Source organism: Geotrypetes seraphini, chromosome 11 (genome assembly GCF_902459505.1).
Source record: "Geotrypetes seraphini chromosome 11, aGeoSer1.1, whole genome shotgun sequence".
Taxonomy (NCBI): domain Eukaryota; kingdom Metazoa; phylum Chordata; class Amphibia; order Gymnophiona; family Dermophiidae; genus Geotrypetes; species Geotrypetes seraphini.
In genome coordinates, this window is record NC_047094.1 from 103438065 (window position 1) to 103459896 (window position 21832).

Sequence of the window (21832 nt, forward strand, 5' to 3'; positions counted from 1 at the left end):
AGCAATGAGCTGGCATTTTGTTCTAGAAACGTAGCATGGGTTTAGCGCGCGCTAAAATGCTGCGTGCGCTAAAAACGTTAGCGCGCCTTAGTAAAAAAAGAAAAAAGAGCCCTAAATATCTCAAAAGCAAATTGCATCACTTTTCCACAAAAAACACCCTGTTTTGCAATACATTTTTTCCCCAAGCACGCAACTAACTTCTTAACGCCAACCGAAAAGAATGCTTTTGGTCGAGTGCGAGAAATCTGAACGCGAGAAAACATTTTGAAGAGCCCCCCCGTAAGGTCCTGAAGATGGTTACACGCAGGCCTGAACCAAAGAGCCACAAAGAGCCGTGGTTTCGAAGGTATCCAAAATGACATTCGTCAAAGCATATCTGCATACATTGTGTGGGACACCCCATTTACACCTCTTTTTTCAAAACCACGATAGCCCCTGCAGCACAGCAAACGCTCCGACGCCCATTAAATCCTTATGGGCGTCGGAGCGACTACCACGGCAGCAACCGCTACCACAGTTTTGTAAAAAGAGCCCTCAATCTGTACAACTTCGTTGCTGCTTTGAGGTACCTTTCTTCTCAGAGAAACACACAACAGACTTTTTTTTCTTTCCAGTGAGGGAGGGGGGGGGGGGCCTTGCATGTTGAAATGCAGCTTGTCACAAAATCTTTCTGAAGTGTGAATATATAACCGGCACGTGCTGAAGGGAAGAGGTCAGAAGAAATGCTTAGGTCCCATCTGGCTTCAACAGTTACATCCTTAGGGGGTCTTTTACTAAAAGATTAGCTCATGTTATCAGCCTAATGGTTAGCCCAGTAAACTGAGAACTGGGTTCGATCCCCAATGTGGCTCCTTGTGAACCTGGGCAAAGTCATTTATGAGTCTTTTTACAAAAGCTGCACCGCCGAGCAGCACATGCTAAGTGCCAAGTCACCCAAGTTGTCAATTTCGGCAGGCACAAGAGACAGAAGGGATTCCTCTTGTTCCGCCCACCGCGAGGCCACGGAGGAGGAGTCGGGGGGTTGAATGTGGGAGACGGGAGGGGTGTGCGGGGTTTTTGGGGGATTCAGGAGATGGGGGATCCCTCATATCCCAGCCCACCGCTCAACCACCGGGTCCCACGGCAGTCCCGGTGGAGGCCTGCTAGACATCGGGTTCAGAGCCTGGCAGGGCACTTGAATATTAAGCCCCCATCTTATATTCGAGTCAACCATTTTTAATCCTTTTGGGGGGGGATGGGGGTCTCGACTTATATTCAGATAGACTTATATTCGACTATATACGGTATTAAAAATCTAACACATAATCTAAGACAAAATATTGCTCATTATTCAAAATATATACACACACACAAACATCTTTTTTTACAAAACCATAGCACAGTTTTTAGCTCTGGCCACAGTGGCAACAGCTCCAACGCTCATAGAATTCCTATGACTGTCGGAGCTGTCACCACCATGGCTGGTGCTAAAAACCGCACTACGATTTTGTAAAAAGGGGGGGCGGGGGGAATAGTGTGAGCAAATCTACATATTATTTTCTGACGATGATTTAATTTACATTGGAATGAGAACATCTGGCATTGCCAAAAATCCAGAAATATAATTCAACAGAAATTCAACCACCATTTCCAAAGGCATTATAAAATAAAAACTAAAATGCCACACACACTGCGCCACCATCATAAACCACAAAACACACAGGGGCCCTTTTACCAAACTGTGGTAAAAAGTGGCCAGTTTCCTAGTTTTTGTATTAATGGCCACATGCTAATTGTGCCATGAAGAGAGATTAGTGCACGAGTCCTTACCGCTAAGCATTATTTAGGAGGTAAGGGCTCATGAGCTGTGCAAATACTAATCGCTTGGCGTGCTAATGTAGTCACACTAACCAATTAATGTAGAACGCGCACACTCTCCACCTCCAGAGCATGCCACGCCCCCCTCTTCAGATCACTGCATCAGCTTCCTAGTCAGTCAAGACTCAAGTTCCAAATGAGCTTATCTAGTTTTTAAAATATTTTATGGACAATTAAGTGACTCAGTTTTATCACTGCCTTTGGGTCTACCACGACAAGGTGGCCGTAAATCTTCTACTGCTTATAAGCTGTCTTTTCCATCATTTAAAGGTGTTTGGTCAAGGGGTCAAGTCTTCCATTCTTGCTCTTTCCTATTTATAACTTTATGGAATGAATTACCCATCAGTCTGCGGGTCCTGCACTACCTATCGAATCTTTCGAAAAAGATTAAAGACTTTTTTGTTTTTTGCTTTTATGATTAGGGTTTGTTTTTGGTTTTTAATTAATATACTGTGCAAATTATTAATGTAAACCACATCGAGCCCTCTTTTGCAAGGATGCAGTATATAAAAAGGATTACATAGCATATTTTCCCTGTGCCTTTTAGCACATGCATATCCCATAATTACTGTGGGACACCTCAGTGTGCCCCGCGGTATACCTTTTTTTTTGCTGCGGTAACACCACACTGATGCTTACTACAGCTTTGTAAAAGGGCCCCATAAGTAAGCAATATCATAACTTTTAAAATTGCAATCAAAAGCTTGTAAAATGGTAGCAACAGAAGGGGAGCTTGGCATGGAGGAGGATCTTGTGCATATTTGTAGCTAAAATCCTGAAAAGTTGGCCGAGTTGCAGCCCTAGAGGACAGAGGCTGTGTACCCTTGTTCTAAAGGAAAGCAGCAGCAGACAGTGCTTAGACTGAAGGGTTAAATTTTTACCTGCTCACACATATCAGCTGTTCTCTAATCATACCATGGTGAAGATTGCATGCTCTAAGCCAGCATTTCTCAACCCTCACCTGAAGGTGCACCTAGCCAATTGTGTTCCCAGATCTCCTGCATATTCATTGTGGATATCCTTAAAACCCAAAAGCCTGGGGTTGAGAGAAACTCATTTAAGCTATCAGCACAACATCATAGTGGCCATGTAGAAGGCTTGGGTTCAATTCCCCGCTCAAATCTTCAAATCCCAGGGTTTAGAACCTCTTGGGAGGCCCAATCATTACACAACAGCAACACCTACTGGCCAAATTTAAAATCCATATGTAGTGCTGCAGGGTTCCAGAAGCAGCAGCCCTGGTCTACAGTACTCCAAGCCACTCTGGTTCCATGCTACCTCCATGCAAATCCAGAGGTCATGCCTCTCCTTCCTCCATGTGTAAATTTGCACCTCCCCTCCCCCCAGTAAACCACGAATCACTTCCTCTTAACTGTCCTCATGGACTTTTCATTCCTCCTGCCATCATCACCATTTTCTGACCTCCTGGCCACAGCTACAGCCGTTAATAGCAGACTGAATCAGAAGAGACTGAGTTAGGCCCTGCCTCACACATAGTTGCTTAGTGGAGGTGGATGGGGTCACTGGTACTGTGAGCATGGGCTGACTCAGCTCTTTATAGCCAGGGAGTCATGGTGAGGGAGGAGGAAGAAGAATGAAATACATCTTCACAGGCCTAGCAGCATCAGCCAGGTAAGGGCTGTCAGTGCAACGACATAAAAAAGTAAGTTGTGAAGCAATCTTTATTTATTTTTAGTAATTATATACCACTTATAGCCTAAGTGGTTTACATTCAGGTACTCAAACATTTTTTTCTCTATCTGTCCAGGTGGGCTCACACCAATTAGTTCAGTGGTCTCAAACTCAAACCCTCTGCAGGGCCACATTTTGGATTTGTAAGTACATGGAGGGCCTCAGAAAAATAGTTAAATGTCTTATTAAAAAGTTTGAGACCACTGAGTTAAGGAGAACTGTTAATCCGCTGGCTGGGTTGGACGGCAGAGGGGAGAACAGGACAATCAAGCCATTGTGACATCACTGATGAGGTTGGCTCTTATTGGTGGAATGAGGCATTATGACATCACAATCTCAGCTCTGCTTCCCAAAGACAAACAGGATGTCATGGATACAGTTAAGGGGAACAGTTAATCCGCTGGCTGGGTTGGAGGGCAAAGGGGAGAACAGGACAATCAAGCCATTGTGACATTACTGATGAGGTTGGCTCTTATTGGTGGAATGAGGCATTATGACATCACAATCTCTGCTCTGCTTCCCAAAGACAAAAAGGATGTCATGGTTACAGTTAAGCCAGTGGTCTCAAACTCAAACCCTCTGCAGGGCTACATTTTGGATTTGTAGGTACTTGGAGAACCTCAGAAAAAATAGTTAATGTCTTATTAAAGAAATGACAATTTTGCATGAGGTAAAACTCTTTATAAATCTTTCCTTTTGGCTAAGTTTTAATAATAATATTGTCATTTATAGCTAAAGAGACATATGATCAAGAAACGGTTTTATTTTACTTTTGTGATTATGCTAAACATACCGAGGGCCTCAAAATAGTACCTGGCGGGCAGGGGCCACAAGTTTGAGACCACTAAATTAGTTCATTGCACTGAAGCTCAATAGAGGCTGGTTCCAGCTAAGTAGAAGGAAGTTGCTGCCTTTACCTAGGGTTGCCAGATTTTCCAGTCGGAAAATCCAGACCCCCTAGACCAGGGGTGTCCAAGATGCGGCCCCGTGAAGTATTTTGTGCAGGCCCAGTCGAGGGCGATGCAGTGTTTTCCTCTCCTGCCCCCGGGTGTTTACCATCTTACCGGCTCCCTCCTCTGTCTTGCTGCGTTTGCGCGGCCCCAGAAACATTTTTTTCGGCCAATGCGGCCCAGGGAAGCCAAAAGGTTGGACACCCCTGCCCTAGACCCACCCCAGGCCTGCCCAGTTTCACCCATCCCTGCCCTAATCCCACCGCTAGTCCTGCCCTAGCCATGTCCCCCCCCCCCCCGCCTGCTCTTGTCTGCCGCTCCCCACTGCCTGATCTAGTCCGCAAATCGCATCAGGCAGGGAGGAAGTCCGCGCATGCGTGGATGTCACATGATGTCATCGCGTGCCATCTGCACATGCGTGGACTTCCTGCCTGCCCGACGCAATTTGAGGAGGCTTTTCAAAACCTGGACAAAGTGCTGGGTTTTGAAATGCCGTCCGGATCCCCGGCCATGTCCTCAAAAGGAGGACATCTGGTAACCCTACCTCAAAACCTGGCAAAAAAATAAAAAATTCAAGTATTTTTTACATTAATTAAGACATGAAGGAATATCCCTAATGTATTCCCAACCACTTCCATTACTGACAGAGAGATCGATTCATAAGATGTGTTCTGGCAAAAGTACAAAAATGCAAGAAAAATAAAAAAAATCAAAAGATTATAAATCAAAAGCCAAGCGACTTGAACCCCAGTGTCAGATTTGGCATCCTCAAGTCAGAGAGAAAGTTTAGTCTTTCAAGGCTAGATCTTCCTTTTGTTTATACAGTTTAGGGAAAGATCCGTCACTCAGGTCTTTGTTATGTGTATTTAAAGCAATGCATGCCAAATGACAAAATTGTGTTGGGAGTGTGTGGTGCTATAGCCCCAGCACCCTGGGGTTGTGGGTTCAAATTCCGCATTTCTCCTTGAGACCCTGGGCAAGTCACTTAATCCCCCAGTGCACCAGGTACATTAGATAGAGTGTGAGCCCACCGGGACAGATAGGGAAAAATGCTTGAGTACTGGAATAATTTGTAATCCACATAGAACTGTAGGACATGCAGAATAAAATAAATTAAATAACATACATATAGATGACCATTTTGCCTACTATAAATTTAATCAACGATTTACAGAACGTTAGCACCACCAAGCCGATTGAGAAAGTTTGAAATGTCAGGTCCCTTGTTATCTAACAGTAAGAAAAGGTTAAACTAGACCCCCCCCTAGTGATCCACAAACTCTGCCTCATTTCTAAGAGCTTTACAGGCAAATATTCTGCCATATGTTACGCACAGACATGAATGCAGAACTTGCATTCTTTCCAATGCCTCAATTCCACTTCCCACGTCACCTACTGCCTTTGGTCTTAGTAGTACACTTATTTGAGCAGCTCTACAATATCCAATTCAAGCTACATGACTTAAAAATAGCAAACAATTTTGCAGCTATTCTCATTCAACGTACATAAAAACTTGCTCGATTCAACAGGAATTCTCTCCAAAAGAAAAAAGCATGGGATACGAGAAAGAACTGTAAACGTAACCAAGTCTTAATTGATGGTCCTAGGCTTGCCCTGGGAAATTCCCAACTAGTTGGGTTTCAGAACATCTACAATGAATACGCATGAGAAACTTTCCACGAATTATCATTGGGGATATCCCAAAAGCCTAACCTGGACAAGTTTTGGAACCACTGTAGACTTAACTTTAAAAGAGGATAAACCCCCATCCTTCTCTCCAAAAAAGAGCTTTCGAGACCACAGATTTTAAGAGGGGACTTGCAAGGAGTCTTGACAGCTCATAAGCTCAATCTTCCTAGCTGCCCTTTCGAAGCAGAAGCCTAGTAGACCAGAGCACCAGCTGACAACCAAAAAAGCCTGGTTCAAGTTCTGCTGTTGCTCCCTGTGATCTTGTGCAAGTCACATCACCCTTCATTGCCTTATAGACTTAGAAGACCTATAAATCGTCTGGGAATAGGAAAACGCTCAACTCACCTGAACGTAACTCATCTTGAGCTACTGCTGAAAAAGGTATGAGCTAAATGCAACCAACCTGTTACGGCTCAAAAACAGGTCGCCTCAACACAATACCCTACCTCTAGGTCTAGTTTACTCATGAATTTTTCAGACAGTGTCTTAGTAAGAGGGGGAAGGGGGCGGTCTGCCCCATGCATGGTCTTGGTAGGGGCGCCAGCACCCATCCTCTCTGCCCCACCATGCTCCTTCCTGACCCTCCTCCCCCCCCCCCGCTTTGTGCATGCACCCTTTCCCTTCCCTTGTATCTCTTTAATTTTCCCTGTGTGAATAGCATTACGGGTGTCGCCTCTAATGTCACGTCCGGGCCCCGCACCTAGGAATTGACGTCAGAGGAATAGCCGATACGACGCAGGCAGTAAGTTCATGATGCTGCTCCTGCCTGGAAAATTTAAAAGGTATGGGGGAAGGGAGGGGCATGCGCATGGTGGGGGGTGGAGGGGGTCAGGAAGAAGTAGGGGGGTGGAGAAGAGGGGAGGGGAGGGGCGCCACTCCCCATCACTACACCACTGGTTTCAAATGTTTTAGAATGTGAAGTATATAGGTCATATAGAATAAAAGTGCAATCATTACTTTAGATACATGCTTTCTTTGTGTTATCCCAAATTTCCAAGCTTGCAATACAAGAGGGGGAAAAAAAAAGAAATCACCAGCATTAGAACCATCAAGTAGCACAATACTTTGTCTCTTCTAGTATCCTTTCTGGTGCTTTGGCAAAACGTGCCTTCCTAAATTCCATGCTTTTTCTGTTGCTTCGAAATGCACTTGCAGAAAAAAAAAAAAAAAAAAACTACACGAAAATCCAAAATATAAACGGTTCAAAGCCATTATCTGATGCCGCAAAAAGACTAACCTTCAACTAGGGAAGTCAATAATGTCACATTAGCAGCTTTTCTTCTTCCAGCTGGAAGATTCAAACCAATTTTATCCAGTTTCTCACGCAACGATCTTCCACCATTTTTAGATTTTGCTCTGTAATAAAATCGGAAAGAGACATTACAGCTTTGAAAGTTCTCAGACAGATAATTCAACGAGGATGTTTTTCTTTATAATAGCATGGGGAAACCCTCAGAATCCAAAGAGGAACTAATTGTTTAATATACAGGGAAGCCATACGTTGGCCAATCGACTCAGTTTAAGTTTTAGATATGCGTAAATTGGCCTTTTGCATTCTCACCATTTTGCCTACACAGGATCTCTTCTGAACAGATGAATTCATCTCATGGGCTGATAACGTAAAGAACTGCACTAAGGGCTCCTTTTTCAAAGCCGCATTAGCAGCTTTATCGCACGACAATTTTTATCACGCGCTAGCCGAAAAACTACCGCCTGCTCTAGAGGAGGCGGTAGCGGCTAGCACGGCCGGCAAATTAGTGCGCGCTATTACGTGCGTTAAACCGCAAACGCGGCTTCATAAAAGGAGCCCTAAGAGATGGCATGCAGCTCGCCATGTTTCAGGTGTAAAAATATATGTACAAGGAAAGAACATTAAAATATGGGAAATTAGGTACCTATAATACCTTTGCCAGTGCCATAGATGAATCTATGAGCTTCCCCCCCCCCCCCCCCCCCGACACACACATTTGTCTTTCAAAGAACCCCAGACATTTATGATCAGTTTATCAAATTTTCCACTTTATTCCCCTCTCTCTTTCATCTTGAACAGTTCTATAAAGATGGATAAGTGACACATTTTAATACGAAACATAGCCAAGGTACTTCCCAAAAGTCATTAACCCAGTTACTTTTTAGCCACCATAGATTATAGTTCTTTGGGGGGCACCAGGACCTAATTTTTTTACATCATCTAGTCTGCCTCGTATTTAAATTGACCTATCATAAAAGGAATAACGATATCACCAAAATGACTACTATAAAAAGGAGGTCATTTTAGTTAAGGGGTGTTAGCAAAAGGATTGCCACCTGGGTATTTGGGCAATCCTTGCTGGTCGGATCCTCGGACTACAAAACTACATGGTCCACAAGAGAAGATGGTCCATATATTAAAAAAAAAGTGTCTTTGACTGGCTTGTAAGAAATATGCTCCCTCAGTCAGGTCACTGCAGCATTTGTTAGGGTTAATGCGTTGTGGATACACAACCATAACATGGATTTCTTAGGTCTATATTTGTCATCAGTCCTGAAATACTACGATGCCGTTTGAAGAAATGTAATTTATTAGAGAACATAAGAAGCAGCCGACCTATCAAGCTTGCCCAGTTAAACCGAGAAGGAAGAACACATCTTCAAAAAGGTTCAAAACAAGACAAAGATATACAGAAAAATGCTTTTTTTTTTTTTTTTTTTTTTTTTTTTGCAAATCCATAGCTCTTTTAGAATAATGCAAGCAAGTCACTATATGAGGAGGTTCTGAAAAAAGTTCTCAACCCAACCAAGAAGATGATGACGCGGATGTGGTTCAATCAATGATCTGAGACAACATTTAAAAAAAAAAACCCACAATTTCGTTTCTGCAAATTGGCACTTCACGAAACAACACTCTTTTCAGCTACGGGGGGGGGGGGGGGGGGGCAGAATAAAGCTCAGAATTTAGGAAGTTGACTGGTTGGGCTGAGAACTTTTCAGCACACTCTCCACTACCCAATCAATTAGCCCAGTGGCACAGGCAACATGAAAAATAAGTTCACCTTCTGAGTACTCCTCCAAGCAAGGAGGCATTTAAGCATTCTGGAGGAGAAAGTCTTCGCTGAACTTCTGCCACTGTTACTTTATACTTTGATGTGGAGCTGAGCAAAGAAAGCCTCCCAGGAACAGAGCAAAATACTTCATTGGGGTTTATCACCACACCCAGTAACCCATCCTTCTGGTAGGGGATGCTCAATGCATTATGTTTCGTTATTGAAATAGGACCTGTTAAAATGGAGGATTCAAAGTTGTGAGCTTAAACAGGAAACAGTCATACAATGCAAAACAATTATTTATAGATTTTATTTTACTTTGTCCTAATAATAAATCTTGCAAGACTGAAGATAACAAAAAGGGAGCGACTCCACGTCGCACCATCATCACCTCCAAATTATCTCGTAGCTGGTTCCATTCATATACAGAAGCACGTTAAAACAAATGGTCTTGAAACTTAAAGTACCCTTGAACACCAAGAACTATTTTTATTCCAAGAAGTGCATGGGGGGGGAGGGGGGTACAACTGCAAAAGAATGGAAGAGTTCATGCCAGCTGTACCTTGGCATAAAATTAGCTTCTGATGCAATATGACGTGCTGGCTCTTTTTCCGTGAAAACAGAGGGGAATTCCTTGGTTCTAGCATTTAATGGTAACAGGGAAGGCCTTGCCACCTAAAAACCACTTCCCTCAACAAAAATAGTTTCTGCTAATAAAAGCAGGTTAATTAGTATAGGTGAAGCCAATGTTTCTGCAAAACATGTTTAAATAAATTCTTTATTTTCTATAACATACGAGGAGCCACTGAAAAGTTCTCAGCCCAACCGAGAAGAGAATGATGGGGAGCCATGAAACTTACCAGTTATTCCACACTTTTCTAGACACTTTTCGTTTCATTTCATATCATTGAAACGAAAAGGGTCTCAAAAGTGTGGAATAACTTGTAAGTTTCACGACTCCCCATCATTCTCGTCTCAGTTGGGCTGAGGACTTTTCAGCGGCCCCTCATATTGTGATGTCATAATGCCTCATTCCACCAATGCCTAGGAGCCAACCTCATCGGTGATGTCACAATGCCTTGGTTTCCCTATACTTCTGCCCATTTACTAGATGCATTTGCCTCATTGAAACAAAAAAGTGTCAAGGAAAGTGCGGAATAACTCATAAGTTTCATGGCTCCATATCATTCTCTTCTCAGTTGAGCTGAGAACTTTTCAGCGGCCCCTTGTATTTCCTTGGGTACAATGCAGTCATTAATAATGTTCTATTAAGAACTCCCACTAACAGCACAGATTCATAATTGACCAACATCCTAAGCTGTAATTTCATTGGTCAAAGCATGTTTACAGTTACATAAGAGCTTACATTTATCAGGTGTGGAATGAAAGAGCCAACTGGTCTTTTTCGTTTTTGGCACTGTTGTATTCGTTTCCTCCCATCTCCCCAGTGCTTTCCATTATAAAAACTCTGCATCTCTTGCATACATGCAAAGAATACAATTAATACCTCAGAAAACCTGTTCTATAAAGTATCAACCTTTTGCAAACTACTTTTGACAGTTTTCTTGCAAAATTATACAAAATGTATGCTGTGTTTGTAAACTATTTTGACAAGACCATTCCGTTAAAAATAAATGTTTTGAAGATGTTTCAAAACCTGTTTGAGTCCTTTAAACTGAAATTTATAAGGTTTTGCAGCTATTATGAAAATCTCTTCCCAAAATCCTGTTTTGTACAATCCTAAACTTGACGTGGGAAAAAAATGCTCTTTGAAATATAAATAGTAAATGATTTTCTAAAAAGTTTTATTCTTCATTGCCAACTATGTGCCTCATGGCCTCAAAAGCTCATATTTAAAAAGGGCCGCTCAGGAAAGAGCAATAATTTTTCCCACTCAATTAGGTGTTTTCTTCAATTTCTTTGAATTTATTAAAGTTGTAATAGGGGGGGTCATCTATTTTTTTGCTCTAGAATATTGCTCTGAAAACAAACAAACTGAGCTGCAATTAATAAAAACAAAATCGGCAATCTAGAATGTGGAGAACAAGAAAACAAAAACAAAACTGGAACTAATTTTCCAAGATAAAATTTGACAAATCTTATTTATTTAATTTCCTTTTGCAGCATTATGCAAATCAGCATTACTTTATACAGTACATGTATTCCAGCATTGTGTTTATAAACGTTAATGACACCTTATTTTAAAGTTCCTTGGGGCAAAACACTCTTATCTAGCATACCTGTAAAGCTGTAATCAGTTCTCACGTTGCCTAGCCGATGTTTACTTGGGCCAAGCCAATATATCTCAACTATGAAACTGATTTGTTCTCTAGCTGACAGAAAGGGCAAATCTTATGGACAGCACTGAATATCTAAGAAACTGAACCACATCCGTCTATCTGATTGGCAAAGGGAAGAAACTGCCCCCTCCCCCAACCAAATGAAGTAGGAATTTAATTGAAGCAGGCCTGGTTGCATTACCGACATATTTAAAACGATCATTTACCTTGTGCACTGATGTATTTATTAATATTGACCTATTAACTAGCTGAGACATCTAATCATAAGTCCCATGTACTTCCATTTATATGTCTACTGGAGGGGGAGGGGAGGGAGTGAGCCTTAAGCGTTTGCTTGTTTTATTTTTAAAATTTGAATAATGGCTAACAGTTGAATATTTCTAGGGGAGGCAAGCCTCTGTTTCACCCTCTTGCCTACAAAAGGAAAAAATATTTTCGGATCTCATTCTCAAAAAGAAAATTAAATTGATGGATGCAAGTTCTCTTAGCTATTTTAAAAAAACTGCTTCATTAACACTCTTTATACTATTCTACAAAATGGGTGCTATTTACAAAAAAAAAAAACACAACCCTTTTGTTTTTTAATAAATAGATTCTGGGTAAAATGCATTTCATAATTCATACTACAAGCGTGTAAAGTAAATATCAAACCAAAGCAGGAATAAAAAAGGGGAAATGCTTATTCCCAAATAGGAATGTGATTTGCGAGTTAGTCTACTAAGCACTGAAGATTTCTTTAAAAAAAACAAACCAACTAGTTATTTTTTTTTAATTTTTATTCATTTTTAAAACTTACAATAAGTGTAACACACCTAATCTTTTTGTACAAAAATTTCTATTGGATTATCAATTTTCCACAGGGACTTAGCTGCATGTCAGCTGTATCTAGAATGCATCTAATCAATTAAATCAACCAGGATTCAATGTTAAATCTAAAGCCAGAGTTTGTTTCTTTGTGATTATGTGATCTAGTATTCCCTTTCAAATGTTTAACTCTTCAGGTTCCTCCAATGTCTTTTTTGCTGGAACTCAACTTTATTCAGAATTATTTTTTTTAAAGGTTTTGTGTTCATACTTTCCAACCAGAAATATTTTCAGGTCGGCTGTTCTTATACAAGGTGGTGCTGAAAAGTTCTCAGCCCAACCAAGGACAGAATGACATGGATATGGTTCAATCAATGATCTGAAACAATGTCAAAAAAACAGAGAATTTCATTTCTGCAAATTGGCACTCAAGGAAAAAAAAAAATAAAAAGATAACACTCTTTTCAGCTACAGTGGCAAAATAATGCCAGAGTTTAGGAAGTTAGTTGAGTGGGCTAAGAACTTTTCAGCACCCCTCCTAATAAGTCTGAAACCAGGTAAGTCATGGCTAATTCATAGAAAAGCCAATTTAGAATACTGTAGCCTGAACATCTTTGAGGAGAAAAGATATGAAAGGTAACTTGCGACACACCACCCGATACTTAATATATCTCTTATTTTATATAAAACTAACCTTTTTTAATGACTGTCTGGTCATGCATTATTAAATGCTGATCGTCCACGTTCTGGAAAAAACAAAGAAGAAAAATGCCCCTTTCAGAGAAAGTGAAACGATCAGTTCACAAATACTGATAAATACTTCCTTCATTGCCTATGTAAATGTTCATCTAATATGACCCTTATTTAATAGTCACAGCGCATCATAACCCAATTATGGTACACATTGCGCTGGTAAACAGGAACTAACATTTATCTACCTATATTGGTTAAAAGTGAAGGTTTCTTAGCGTGCCTTAGTAAAAGGACCCTATTGTTAAGAGTTGGGCCTTCCAGAATTACTTAAAATTTAAAAATAGAATCATATTGTAGTAAAGGTATTGTCTGTGTTATACAACCAATTGTTTTAAAATTAATCAATATAGTCAGCCAGAGGCAGTATAAAAACGAACATGAACAGAAAGTTTAATAAGTCTCTGCCACAGACCACCTGAATTTGGTTTGCTAATATTTATAAGGGCCCTATACCGAGAGTAGAAGTTACAATTTAAAGTTAGTAAACCCAAGACCCAAGTAACAGCTTTACCTGAACTTCTTCCATATGGTGACCCATGTCATGTAGGCCCAGATTATCGGAAAGAGTTGAGGGGTCAAGCCCGTGCGCGTGCTGGAGCAACAGTTCCGATCGTCTGTAGGTGTCTCTCCTTAACCCCGCTCCAACTTCCAGGGCAGAGATGTGAGGGACAAGTCCTGGCCTAGCATGGTGAGCGAGGCCGGCGTGCTCGTGGTTTGGTCTGTTCGGCCATGACTGCTGTTGACTGGGCGGAGGGGGAGGAGGTTGGTGGAGAGAGTTAATGGAAAAGGGGTCTCCTAGGTGAGAATAAGGGTCGTTGGACTGAGAATAAGGCAAAGGCTGGTAAGGTGGTGGAAAGTAGGGAGGCTGGAAGTCAGAAGCCCCCGAGTGTGAGAGAGGGGGAGCTGGGGTGTACAGGTGCTGACTGACTGCTGGCAGGTGGGGTAACCGGGGGTTTCCATTACTACTCCCATCATGCCTATCCTGAAAAACAAATGAAAATGGAACGGTTAACTGGGATAAATTATTTAGACCATTTTCTTTGGCTTTTAGTATTTATCAAACAAAACTAGGCAATCCCTTGGTAAACACTGTTTAATAAATAGTATTTTTCTTCTGAACGAATCTTAACGCATTGCACTTGAGATATACAATATACTACATATTAATACATTGCAGATGTACATTAATAACATACACGTCTTCTGGCCGTCTCGAAGCCAAGCTGGATTTTAGCAACGTAAGTTCAGTGATTGAGACACATTGAAAAGAACTGCTTTAATAATTTATTTTCTTAATATTTGTGTACTAACTGTTCGCAATGCAGATGTACGTGTATTCTGAGAACACTCCTGTTAAAAAAAAAAAAAAGAATTCTGCAGGATTTTCTCAAAAATCAGCGAAGAGACAAACTTTACAACAAAATTTTTCATCATGGTTCTCGTTAGTGTAGCTAAAATCAAAATTTCACGGTATACTAAGCAATATAAATACACAATATTCAAACAGGACTACTTTCAAACAATCTACGGCGTTGATATTTTAAGCGTATGGATGTTCGCAAGAAGTTAATGGTTTTATAGCGAAAATGAGGCCATGTTTCGTGCATTCTAGATGCGGCTGTCAAGCAAAATTAAAACAAAATATAAAAATTAGGCCCATTCTTTCCAAACCCAGGGTAAAAGTGACAAATGTTTGCAAAAAAAAAAATTTTCCAGATGAAAATAAAATAAAAACCTTGTCAAATGGTTACAGCCAAATGGTAGTTTTTAATGTAATATAAAAATTTTCTAACGCGATATGTTTACAACGGAAAGTTTTAATGAGCTGTTGGAACAATAAGTGCCTCTTTTGTACCGGGTTTATTAGGTTCAAATGTTTCGCTCAAATTTTTGTTGCCATGAACATTTTTAGCGGTTGGAGTGGTGCCTCAAAAAAAAAAAAAAAAAAAAAGGCGTTGATCGGTGGATTGGACAGATTACGGCAGATTGGACAGATTACGGCTCCACGGTCATTAAAACGACAGGGCTAGTTAATCAGAAGAGAAAGGCGTCCAGGGGTGAATGTTCCTCCCATCTAAAGGCCTCCCATTGATTTCAAGTGACTACAGGAGCCCGAGCAACTAGACGGACAGACCATGACCAATTGACACATTGAAAGGGGGGGGGAGGGAGGGAGGGAAAAGAAGGCAATTCAGCTTCTCTAAAACTATACGAGCAAAAAAAAAACACAAAAAAACCCAACTCCCTTTGCAGATATTATATTATATTTCTAGATAGTGTTTTAGTCCCAAGTGTTCGGAGGGTTTTAAGCTACACCCAGGTTTTCTACTGTAAAACTAGAGTTTCAGGAAAGTAACTCACTCGATGCATTTGTGCGATTTTCTTGCCGCACTGATTTCTACGGACTACTTTTATCCAGAAAAACTCTTTTGGACCACCATTATAATGGCTATAGGTTCTCTGTCAACTGATCATCCCAGGTGTATACTCAAACTATCTTTCCCCTCGTTAAAAGGCATCATGTATGCAGGTAAATTAGGGAAATTCCTTTTCTTCAAATTCACTGAGCTTTGGAACAACCTCTCTGTCCCGCTGTGGAACCAATTATTCCGAAAGCATCTGAAAACCTGGCTTTTCTCCAAAACGTAAAGCTATCTATTTAAAATGTAAAGCTCTTCATAACCTCTAATTTCTTATTATGTCCTTCCCTCATTTATTGAATTACTTGTAAACGGTGCCGAGCTCTATCTTTATGGAGATGATGCGGTATACAAACGTAAGGTTTAGTTTAGTGTATTAATTATATTTGGTTGCTAGAATTCTTCAGATCCGCTCAGATTCCTATTGAGGAAAAACACAGTTCATCTACAAAAAAAAAAGTTTTTAAACATGTCATCTATTCTTTGCACGAGAACAGGGAAAGGGGGTCGGATTCGCTCTGACTTAAGTTTTCAGAGTTTTTTCTGCTCGTCTCTAGCGCCCCTAGTGGTCACCGTTTGACTTTTCCGTCCCAACTTGTCGGACGGGTTTAGGCCGTCGCCGATCCCTAAGTCATCTGGTTTGAATCAACTTGCTTTTTCGGCCCGCGAGTGGGATTTCACACTTCCTACTCCCAGTATCACAACTTTTTAGTAGCAAAAGTTCCCGTTTTGGGGAAACTATATCGACTTACTTAATGGTTTTCCACGGAGGGCTTAGCTACAATGCAAAAGGATTCGTTTCCACGTGCTAGTGGACATAGTGAAGCCCCCCACCCCCTTTGCAGAGCGCCAGAAAAATGATTCTTCGTTATAGCAGTCAAGGAAAGGAACACAACTCCTGTTTGTTTAGATTGCAAGCTCTTTCGAGCAGGGACTTGACTTCTTTGCGACTCCGTACAGCGCTGCGTACGTCTGGTAGCGCTACAGAAACAGTAGTAGTAACTCTCCAAAGCTATTTCGCTCATAATTTCAGATGCATTTCTGCATGGCGTTAAAAAAAAATACACCCTTGCAAATAGCATCCCTCCAGCCATTCCAAATCGCGGGCCGAACTAAACCCACGTCTAGGCTCGAATTAGCAGGAAGAGTTAAGCATGCAACGATTGTTACAAGAGTGAGCGATCGTTAGTTACCAGATTCTCGCCACAAGAGTCTATAAGCTACGTTTAAAAGACGGGCAAGCGCGTGGTCGGGTCCCACAAGAAACTCCAAATAAGAAGGGGGTGGGGAATCGCACGTGCAGGGTTCACCACCCAAAGCATCCCCCAAGTAGTCCGGAGCTCACCTCACAGTCGTCTTCGTATTTCACATTATCTGCTAGCTTCCACAGCATGGCGTCCCCCCCTCCCCACCCCCAAAAAAGTCACACACCCCAAGCCCAATACAATCCACACAAATGAAGTAAATCCCCCAAAATGGACGAAACCAGCTCTTGGATCTCAGTTGTCAGGCATAAGCTCCTCTTGAACTGATCTCCCTCTAATGGCCACAGATGTTTCACCGCGCACTCCTCTCCCCTTAGTCCGCCCTTAATGCTAATATGATTCTCGTAACTCCTCCCCGGGGACGGATTTGTTGCTGTGCCCGTCAGGGGAACCGAGCCAATCGGGGGGAAGTGGCGAATGGGAAGACCCGCCCGGTCCTGTCTGGGCTGGCAAAGCCTGGCACATTTCCACTGAAACAGCGTGGGATCCAAGCCTGGCTGGCACAAAGAGAAATGAATGGGAACTAGACGGAAAAAAATTAAAAAAAAAAGGGTTGGAAATAGTTTCGCATATAATTTTTGCAAGGGTTGGGAAATGGGACCGAAAGCTTCAGCCTTTTAACGAATTCTACTGTTGCTTTTAACATGCAAGACTATATGATCGCACAGATGTATTAACTCATATACCGCCTAAAAAGAAAAATGTTACCAACTGCAGACTGGAAGAGAGCTGCGTTGCAAAATTTAAAGAGACGTCGTCTCTTTCCTTTTGTCCCTTCCCCGAAGAGCAGGTGGAAAAAACGAAGCTTTTAGACATAAATTCGCCAAAAGCCAGAAGTGAAAGCACTCGGGAAAGTAAACGCTGCGCTGCAAACAAACGTCAGCGAATAAATACCTCCCCTTTTTCAATTTATCCCGCGTAAAAATTTAAAAAAAAAGTGAGTTTCAGGACCAGGGAAGCCGGTAAGGGCATGTTGATATGTAGGTACCGCTGGACAATGTAATAAGTTTATGGGAGGTTTGATAACATCCATCTTAGTGAATATTAACCAGACCCTTAGGCGGGATTAAAAAAATAAATAAAATCAGCCACTTTGAAAAAAAAATAAGTGTAAAATTTAATATGTTGTACTAAGCCCAATCAAACATCCGATTCAGTTTGGTTTAATTGTCAGTACTTACATTGCAAATTACAACTTGCACACTACAAAACTGTTATAAAGGAAATTTAGATTACCCCTATGGGTTTGTAGGTGGAGAAATAATTATTTTCAGCAAGGTGTGTGTGGGGGGGGGTGTTTGTTTTTGGTTTTTAATTATTATTCCACTGTCCCTCTCTCAAGTTGTTTTGAAAGCAAAACAATCTTAGCGCTATTTTTCTTTTAAGTATGGATTTAAATGTAACTCCAAATGATATTATATATTTGATCTGGACAAAAAAAAAAAAAGACATAAAAAAAACTTGAAAAGGTTATTAAGTTGTTAACAATCATTTGTCATGATTCAATATTTATTGGGACTTAAGAAAGTCATTTCCACTTATTGGGACAGCTGGAAAGATATTGGAAAAACCAAAATATTACAGGTTTCTCTTTGCTGAAAAAAAAAGAGAGAGAGAGAGAAAGAAATGAAAGAATTGTCCAGGCCCATATTGTACCGATAAGATAGTTTTTTTCCACGCTTTTAAAGGGGGAAAAAAGAAGAAGCTAAAGAAAACTACTGAGGGCAATTATCTGCTTGAAACAACTGGAACGTGTTCTTTTCATCCAGGTGCTGAGTCACATCAATTGAATTAAACCCATAATCACCGGGGAATCTCTGCTAATCTTCATTACCATTTTTGGTGGAGTCTTATTTTAAATTGACCCTGCTGTTCGAGATGGCAAGGGCTTTGAAATGCAGGTTGCTTTTTCTGCAAACGCTAGGAATAGCAAGTGTTTTGTTTATGCTCATTTCTAAAAAGGAGATTTGGCGTCATTTAGGCTGGGAATAAAAGTAAATTCAATCAAAGGCCAGGGGAGCCGAAAGCTGGCTTTGGGCTGAAGAAAAATACTTTTGTATGGTAAAAAAAAAAAAAAAAAAAAAGTTCTGAAACTTATAGCGCAAACGAGACCTTGTTCTCTTGATAACGTCTCTGGGCAGAAATGGCAGGCCCAGTCCTTTTTGCAAAAAAGATCTTGAAACACTTGACAGATCCAAAGGACAGCATAAAGTTGGTGTTGTTCTGGAAGGGTTTTTTTTGTTTTTTTTAATTAGTCTATTTGAATACCAGAAGCTCGATTCACTATGATTTGGGGTTGTTGGGGGGGGGGGGGGGGGTTTCCCCAAACTAACGCGTAATGATGGAATAATAGCAAATCTGATCTCCTGTGCGGATAGGAAAGAATCTGATCATTTTCTTATATTAATAAATGGTCAGGCTTTTGAACCTTGAAATACTTAAACACACCTGTTATGCTTGCGTTTCTAAACACACTAGAACAGTGGTCTCAAACTTGCGGCCTGGGGGCCACATGCGGCCCGCCAGGTACTATTTTGAGGCCCTCAGTATGTTTATCATAATCACAAAAGTAAAATAAAACTGTTTCTTGATCATATGTCTCTTTAGCTATAAATGACAATATTATTAAGACTTAGCCAAAAGGAAAGATTTATAAACTATAAAGAGTTTTACCTCATGCAAATTTGTCATTTCTTTAATAAGACATTATTTTTTCTGAGGCCCTCCGAGTACCATCAAATCCAAAATGTGGCCCTGCAAAGGGTTGGAGTTTGAGACCACTGCACTAGAACTATCTTGGACTTATTTCTAAAGATGGTCAGTCAAGAGCGAAATTGGGTCATTATCATCTTTTTCGCCCATGCTTCAAATATCAGCCGAGAGCAGCGTGATGGGTTTTGCCTGCTAGCTGCCCTTTCATGTGATAATATTTACATACACAGATTTCTCATTTTTACAGAGCCAAATTGCTCAGGGATAGCATTTTGTGAAGGTTTTTTTTTTTCGTGACAGTGATCTGCCAGGCCCTTATATTTGCATCGTCATGCTTCCTATTTCTATATGAAAGAAACGTCTGATAAACTCCATTTTCTTTGGATATATTATCAGACTTTCAATATACGACTCCCTACAAAAAGGACATCTTAAACTTGGAAAAAAAAAACAGTGCAAACTATTGTATGAATTTTAACCAGATAAATGCCGCAGCTTTTAAATTATCCTTGCCTACTTATTTGTACTTCTAGAGGGAAGTGAGTATTTTGGAAATTTCTAGAATCTGCTGACTTCAAACCTTGTACATCTACATGTCTTGGTTTATTTGGGGAGGGGGGGTTGTCTCAGTATTTTTATTAATACATTTTAAAAGAATACTTAAAATATACAAACAAGTGAACAAATAAGAAGAGTAATTAAAAAATAGTGAATCCAGCTAACAGAAACAACTTAAGCCATTTAATTATGATTGTTAACAGAAATGAATAGAAGAGTTTTTGTTAATTATGTGTGAGGGAGCATTAATTTTCAAAAGGAGAGCTAATTGATATCTGGAGAGCGCAGTTCTTTCTCCTTGCCATCCTTTGGCTTAGGAGCTTTTCGTGGTGGGAGGGTTGTTTTTTTTTTTTATTTATTTAACCAAAAAAAACCCCTTCCTTCAATAAAATGTTATAAATTAAAAAGTACAGTGTTAATTCAGGCAGCAGGATATAGTTACAGAGACATCTCGTTATCTAGCTATCTCTTCATATGCCAACCTTTGCCAGCGTTTCTTAAACCCTGTCATTCTCACCCACAAGCTCTGTGGGGGCGGATTTGACTTTAGTGTCAGAATTTATATAACGACAACATATCAAATTCCACGAAAGAAGCGCACTAGGAATCTCTAAGAAATGCAAAAAGAATAACAATTACATTTTTATAAAACCGCCATGGTCAAAACCAAGAGCACTTCAAGTCCACAAATGTTCCTTCAGAACTTACCCTAGTCAACCCACAATTTAATTTGTGCCGACGTCTGGGTATTTGAAAGATTTAACCGGGACTCTTCTCAATCTCAAATACATTAAAATTTGCGAACACGAATGAAGCAGGTTCAATAGTATTTTTAAAAATGGTTTTGTCCACACCGATTTCCTATGGTCTTAGTTTTGCAATAAAACCGCTTTTTCATGAACAGGTGTACCTAGAAATACTGCATTATCCGGTTTATTCTTAAGACTTGTTTCATTCATTTATTTGCAATATATGTCATCAAATTCGATCTTTTGGTACCTTTTGCAAGCATCTTTGTTGGTTTACCTAGAAAAAAAGTCGGGCACATTAACGCTGCACCACTTTCGATAATCGCGCGCAAAGGTTAATTCAATCCAGAATACCACACAAGTTGATTTGGCTGTGTAGAACTTTCTTGTTCTTTCGTTCCAGTAAAGATTTTCTAGTCTGAATGAAGCCATTACATCTCTAATGCTTGCTTAACGTTTGCATGTCCTGGTTCCTATTTACTCTGCTGGGTATGGAAGACACCTTACACCGGAAAAGTCTGAAACTTAACGTTTTGGCAAGCTGCTTTCTGACTATTTTGATCGGAAATCCTGTGAGAATAGACGTTTAAATGCACATACCTGCCAGTCGATCTTCCCCAGCAAAGCCATAAGATTCCGAAACTGGGGAGGGGGGTGGATTTTCACAGTAGTGGTTGCTTGCTTTAACTGTTACCTAAGATAGTGCGATACACCTGGGCTACTGACTGCTTTAGGCAACGAGCATGCGCACACAGCTCCTCCTCCAACTCATCATCAATACACCTTAGGAGACAAATTCCAGCCCTCTCAACCTAAGTCGAGCTTGGCCAAATATGAGCATTTCAAAAAAGGTTTTCACTTTTTTTTTTTTTTTGGTAAAACTCTACCCTATTTATAAGCCTGCTGCTTTTAATTCCTCGAGGGAGCGGGATATACTGAGATTTAATTCCCCCACCCCTTTTTAATATTATTATTTAAAAGCTATATAACATATTTTTATTTATAATAGAGCGATTTTTAAGACCACGCTTTAATTCCCTCCTGAGGTGTTAAACCTGAA

The 21832-nt window shown here is 40.6% G+C and overlaps 1 protein-coding gene across 3 annotated transcripts in view; it reads right to left on the minus strand.

Moving 5' to 3' along the window:
• TFAP2C (transcription factor AP-2 gamma) overlaps nt 1–21495 on the minus strand; it is a 37791-nt gene extending 16296 nt beyond the window's left edge. Inside the window, exons 1-5 of one of the 3 annotated variants that reach the window (XM_033964001.1) lie at nt 21373–21495; nt 13580–14050; nt 13010–13061; nt 9221–9443; nt 7426–7544 (exon numbers count right to left, since the gene is read on the minus strand). In XM_033964001.1, coding sequence (XP_033819892.1) covers nt 7426–7544; nt 9221–9443; nt 13010–13061; nt 13580–14050; nt 21373–21402 — 895 coding nt within the window. In that variant the 5' untranslated portion in view covers nt 21403–21495. Of the gene's footprint in view, nt 1–7425; nt 7545–9220; nt 9444–13009; nt 13062–13579; nt 14051–16833; nt 17105–17461; nt 17602–21372 lie in introns of those variants that run through there. The other 2 variants (XM_033963999.1, XM_033964000.1) reach the window with 2 other exon arrangements.
• Nucleotides 21496–21832: the final 337 nt, after the last annotated feature.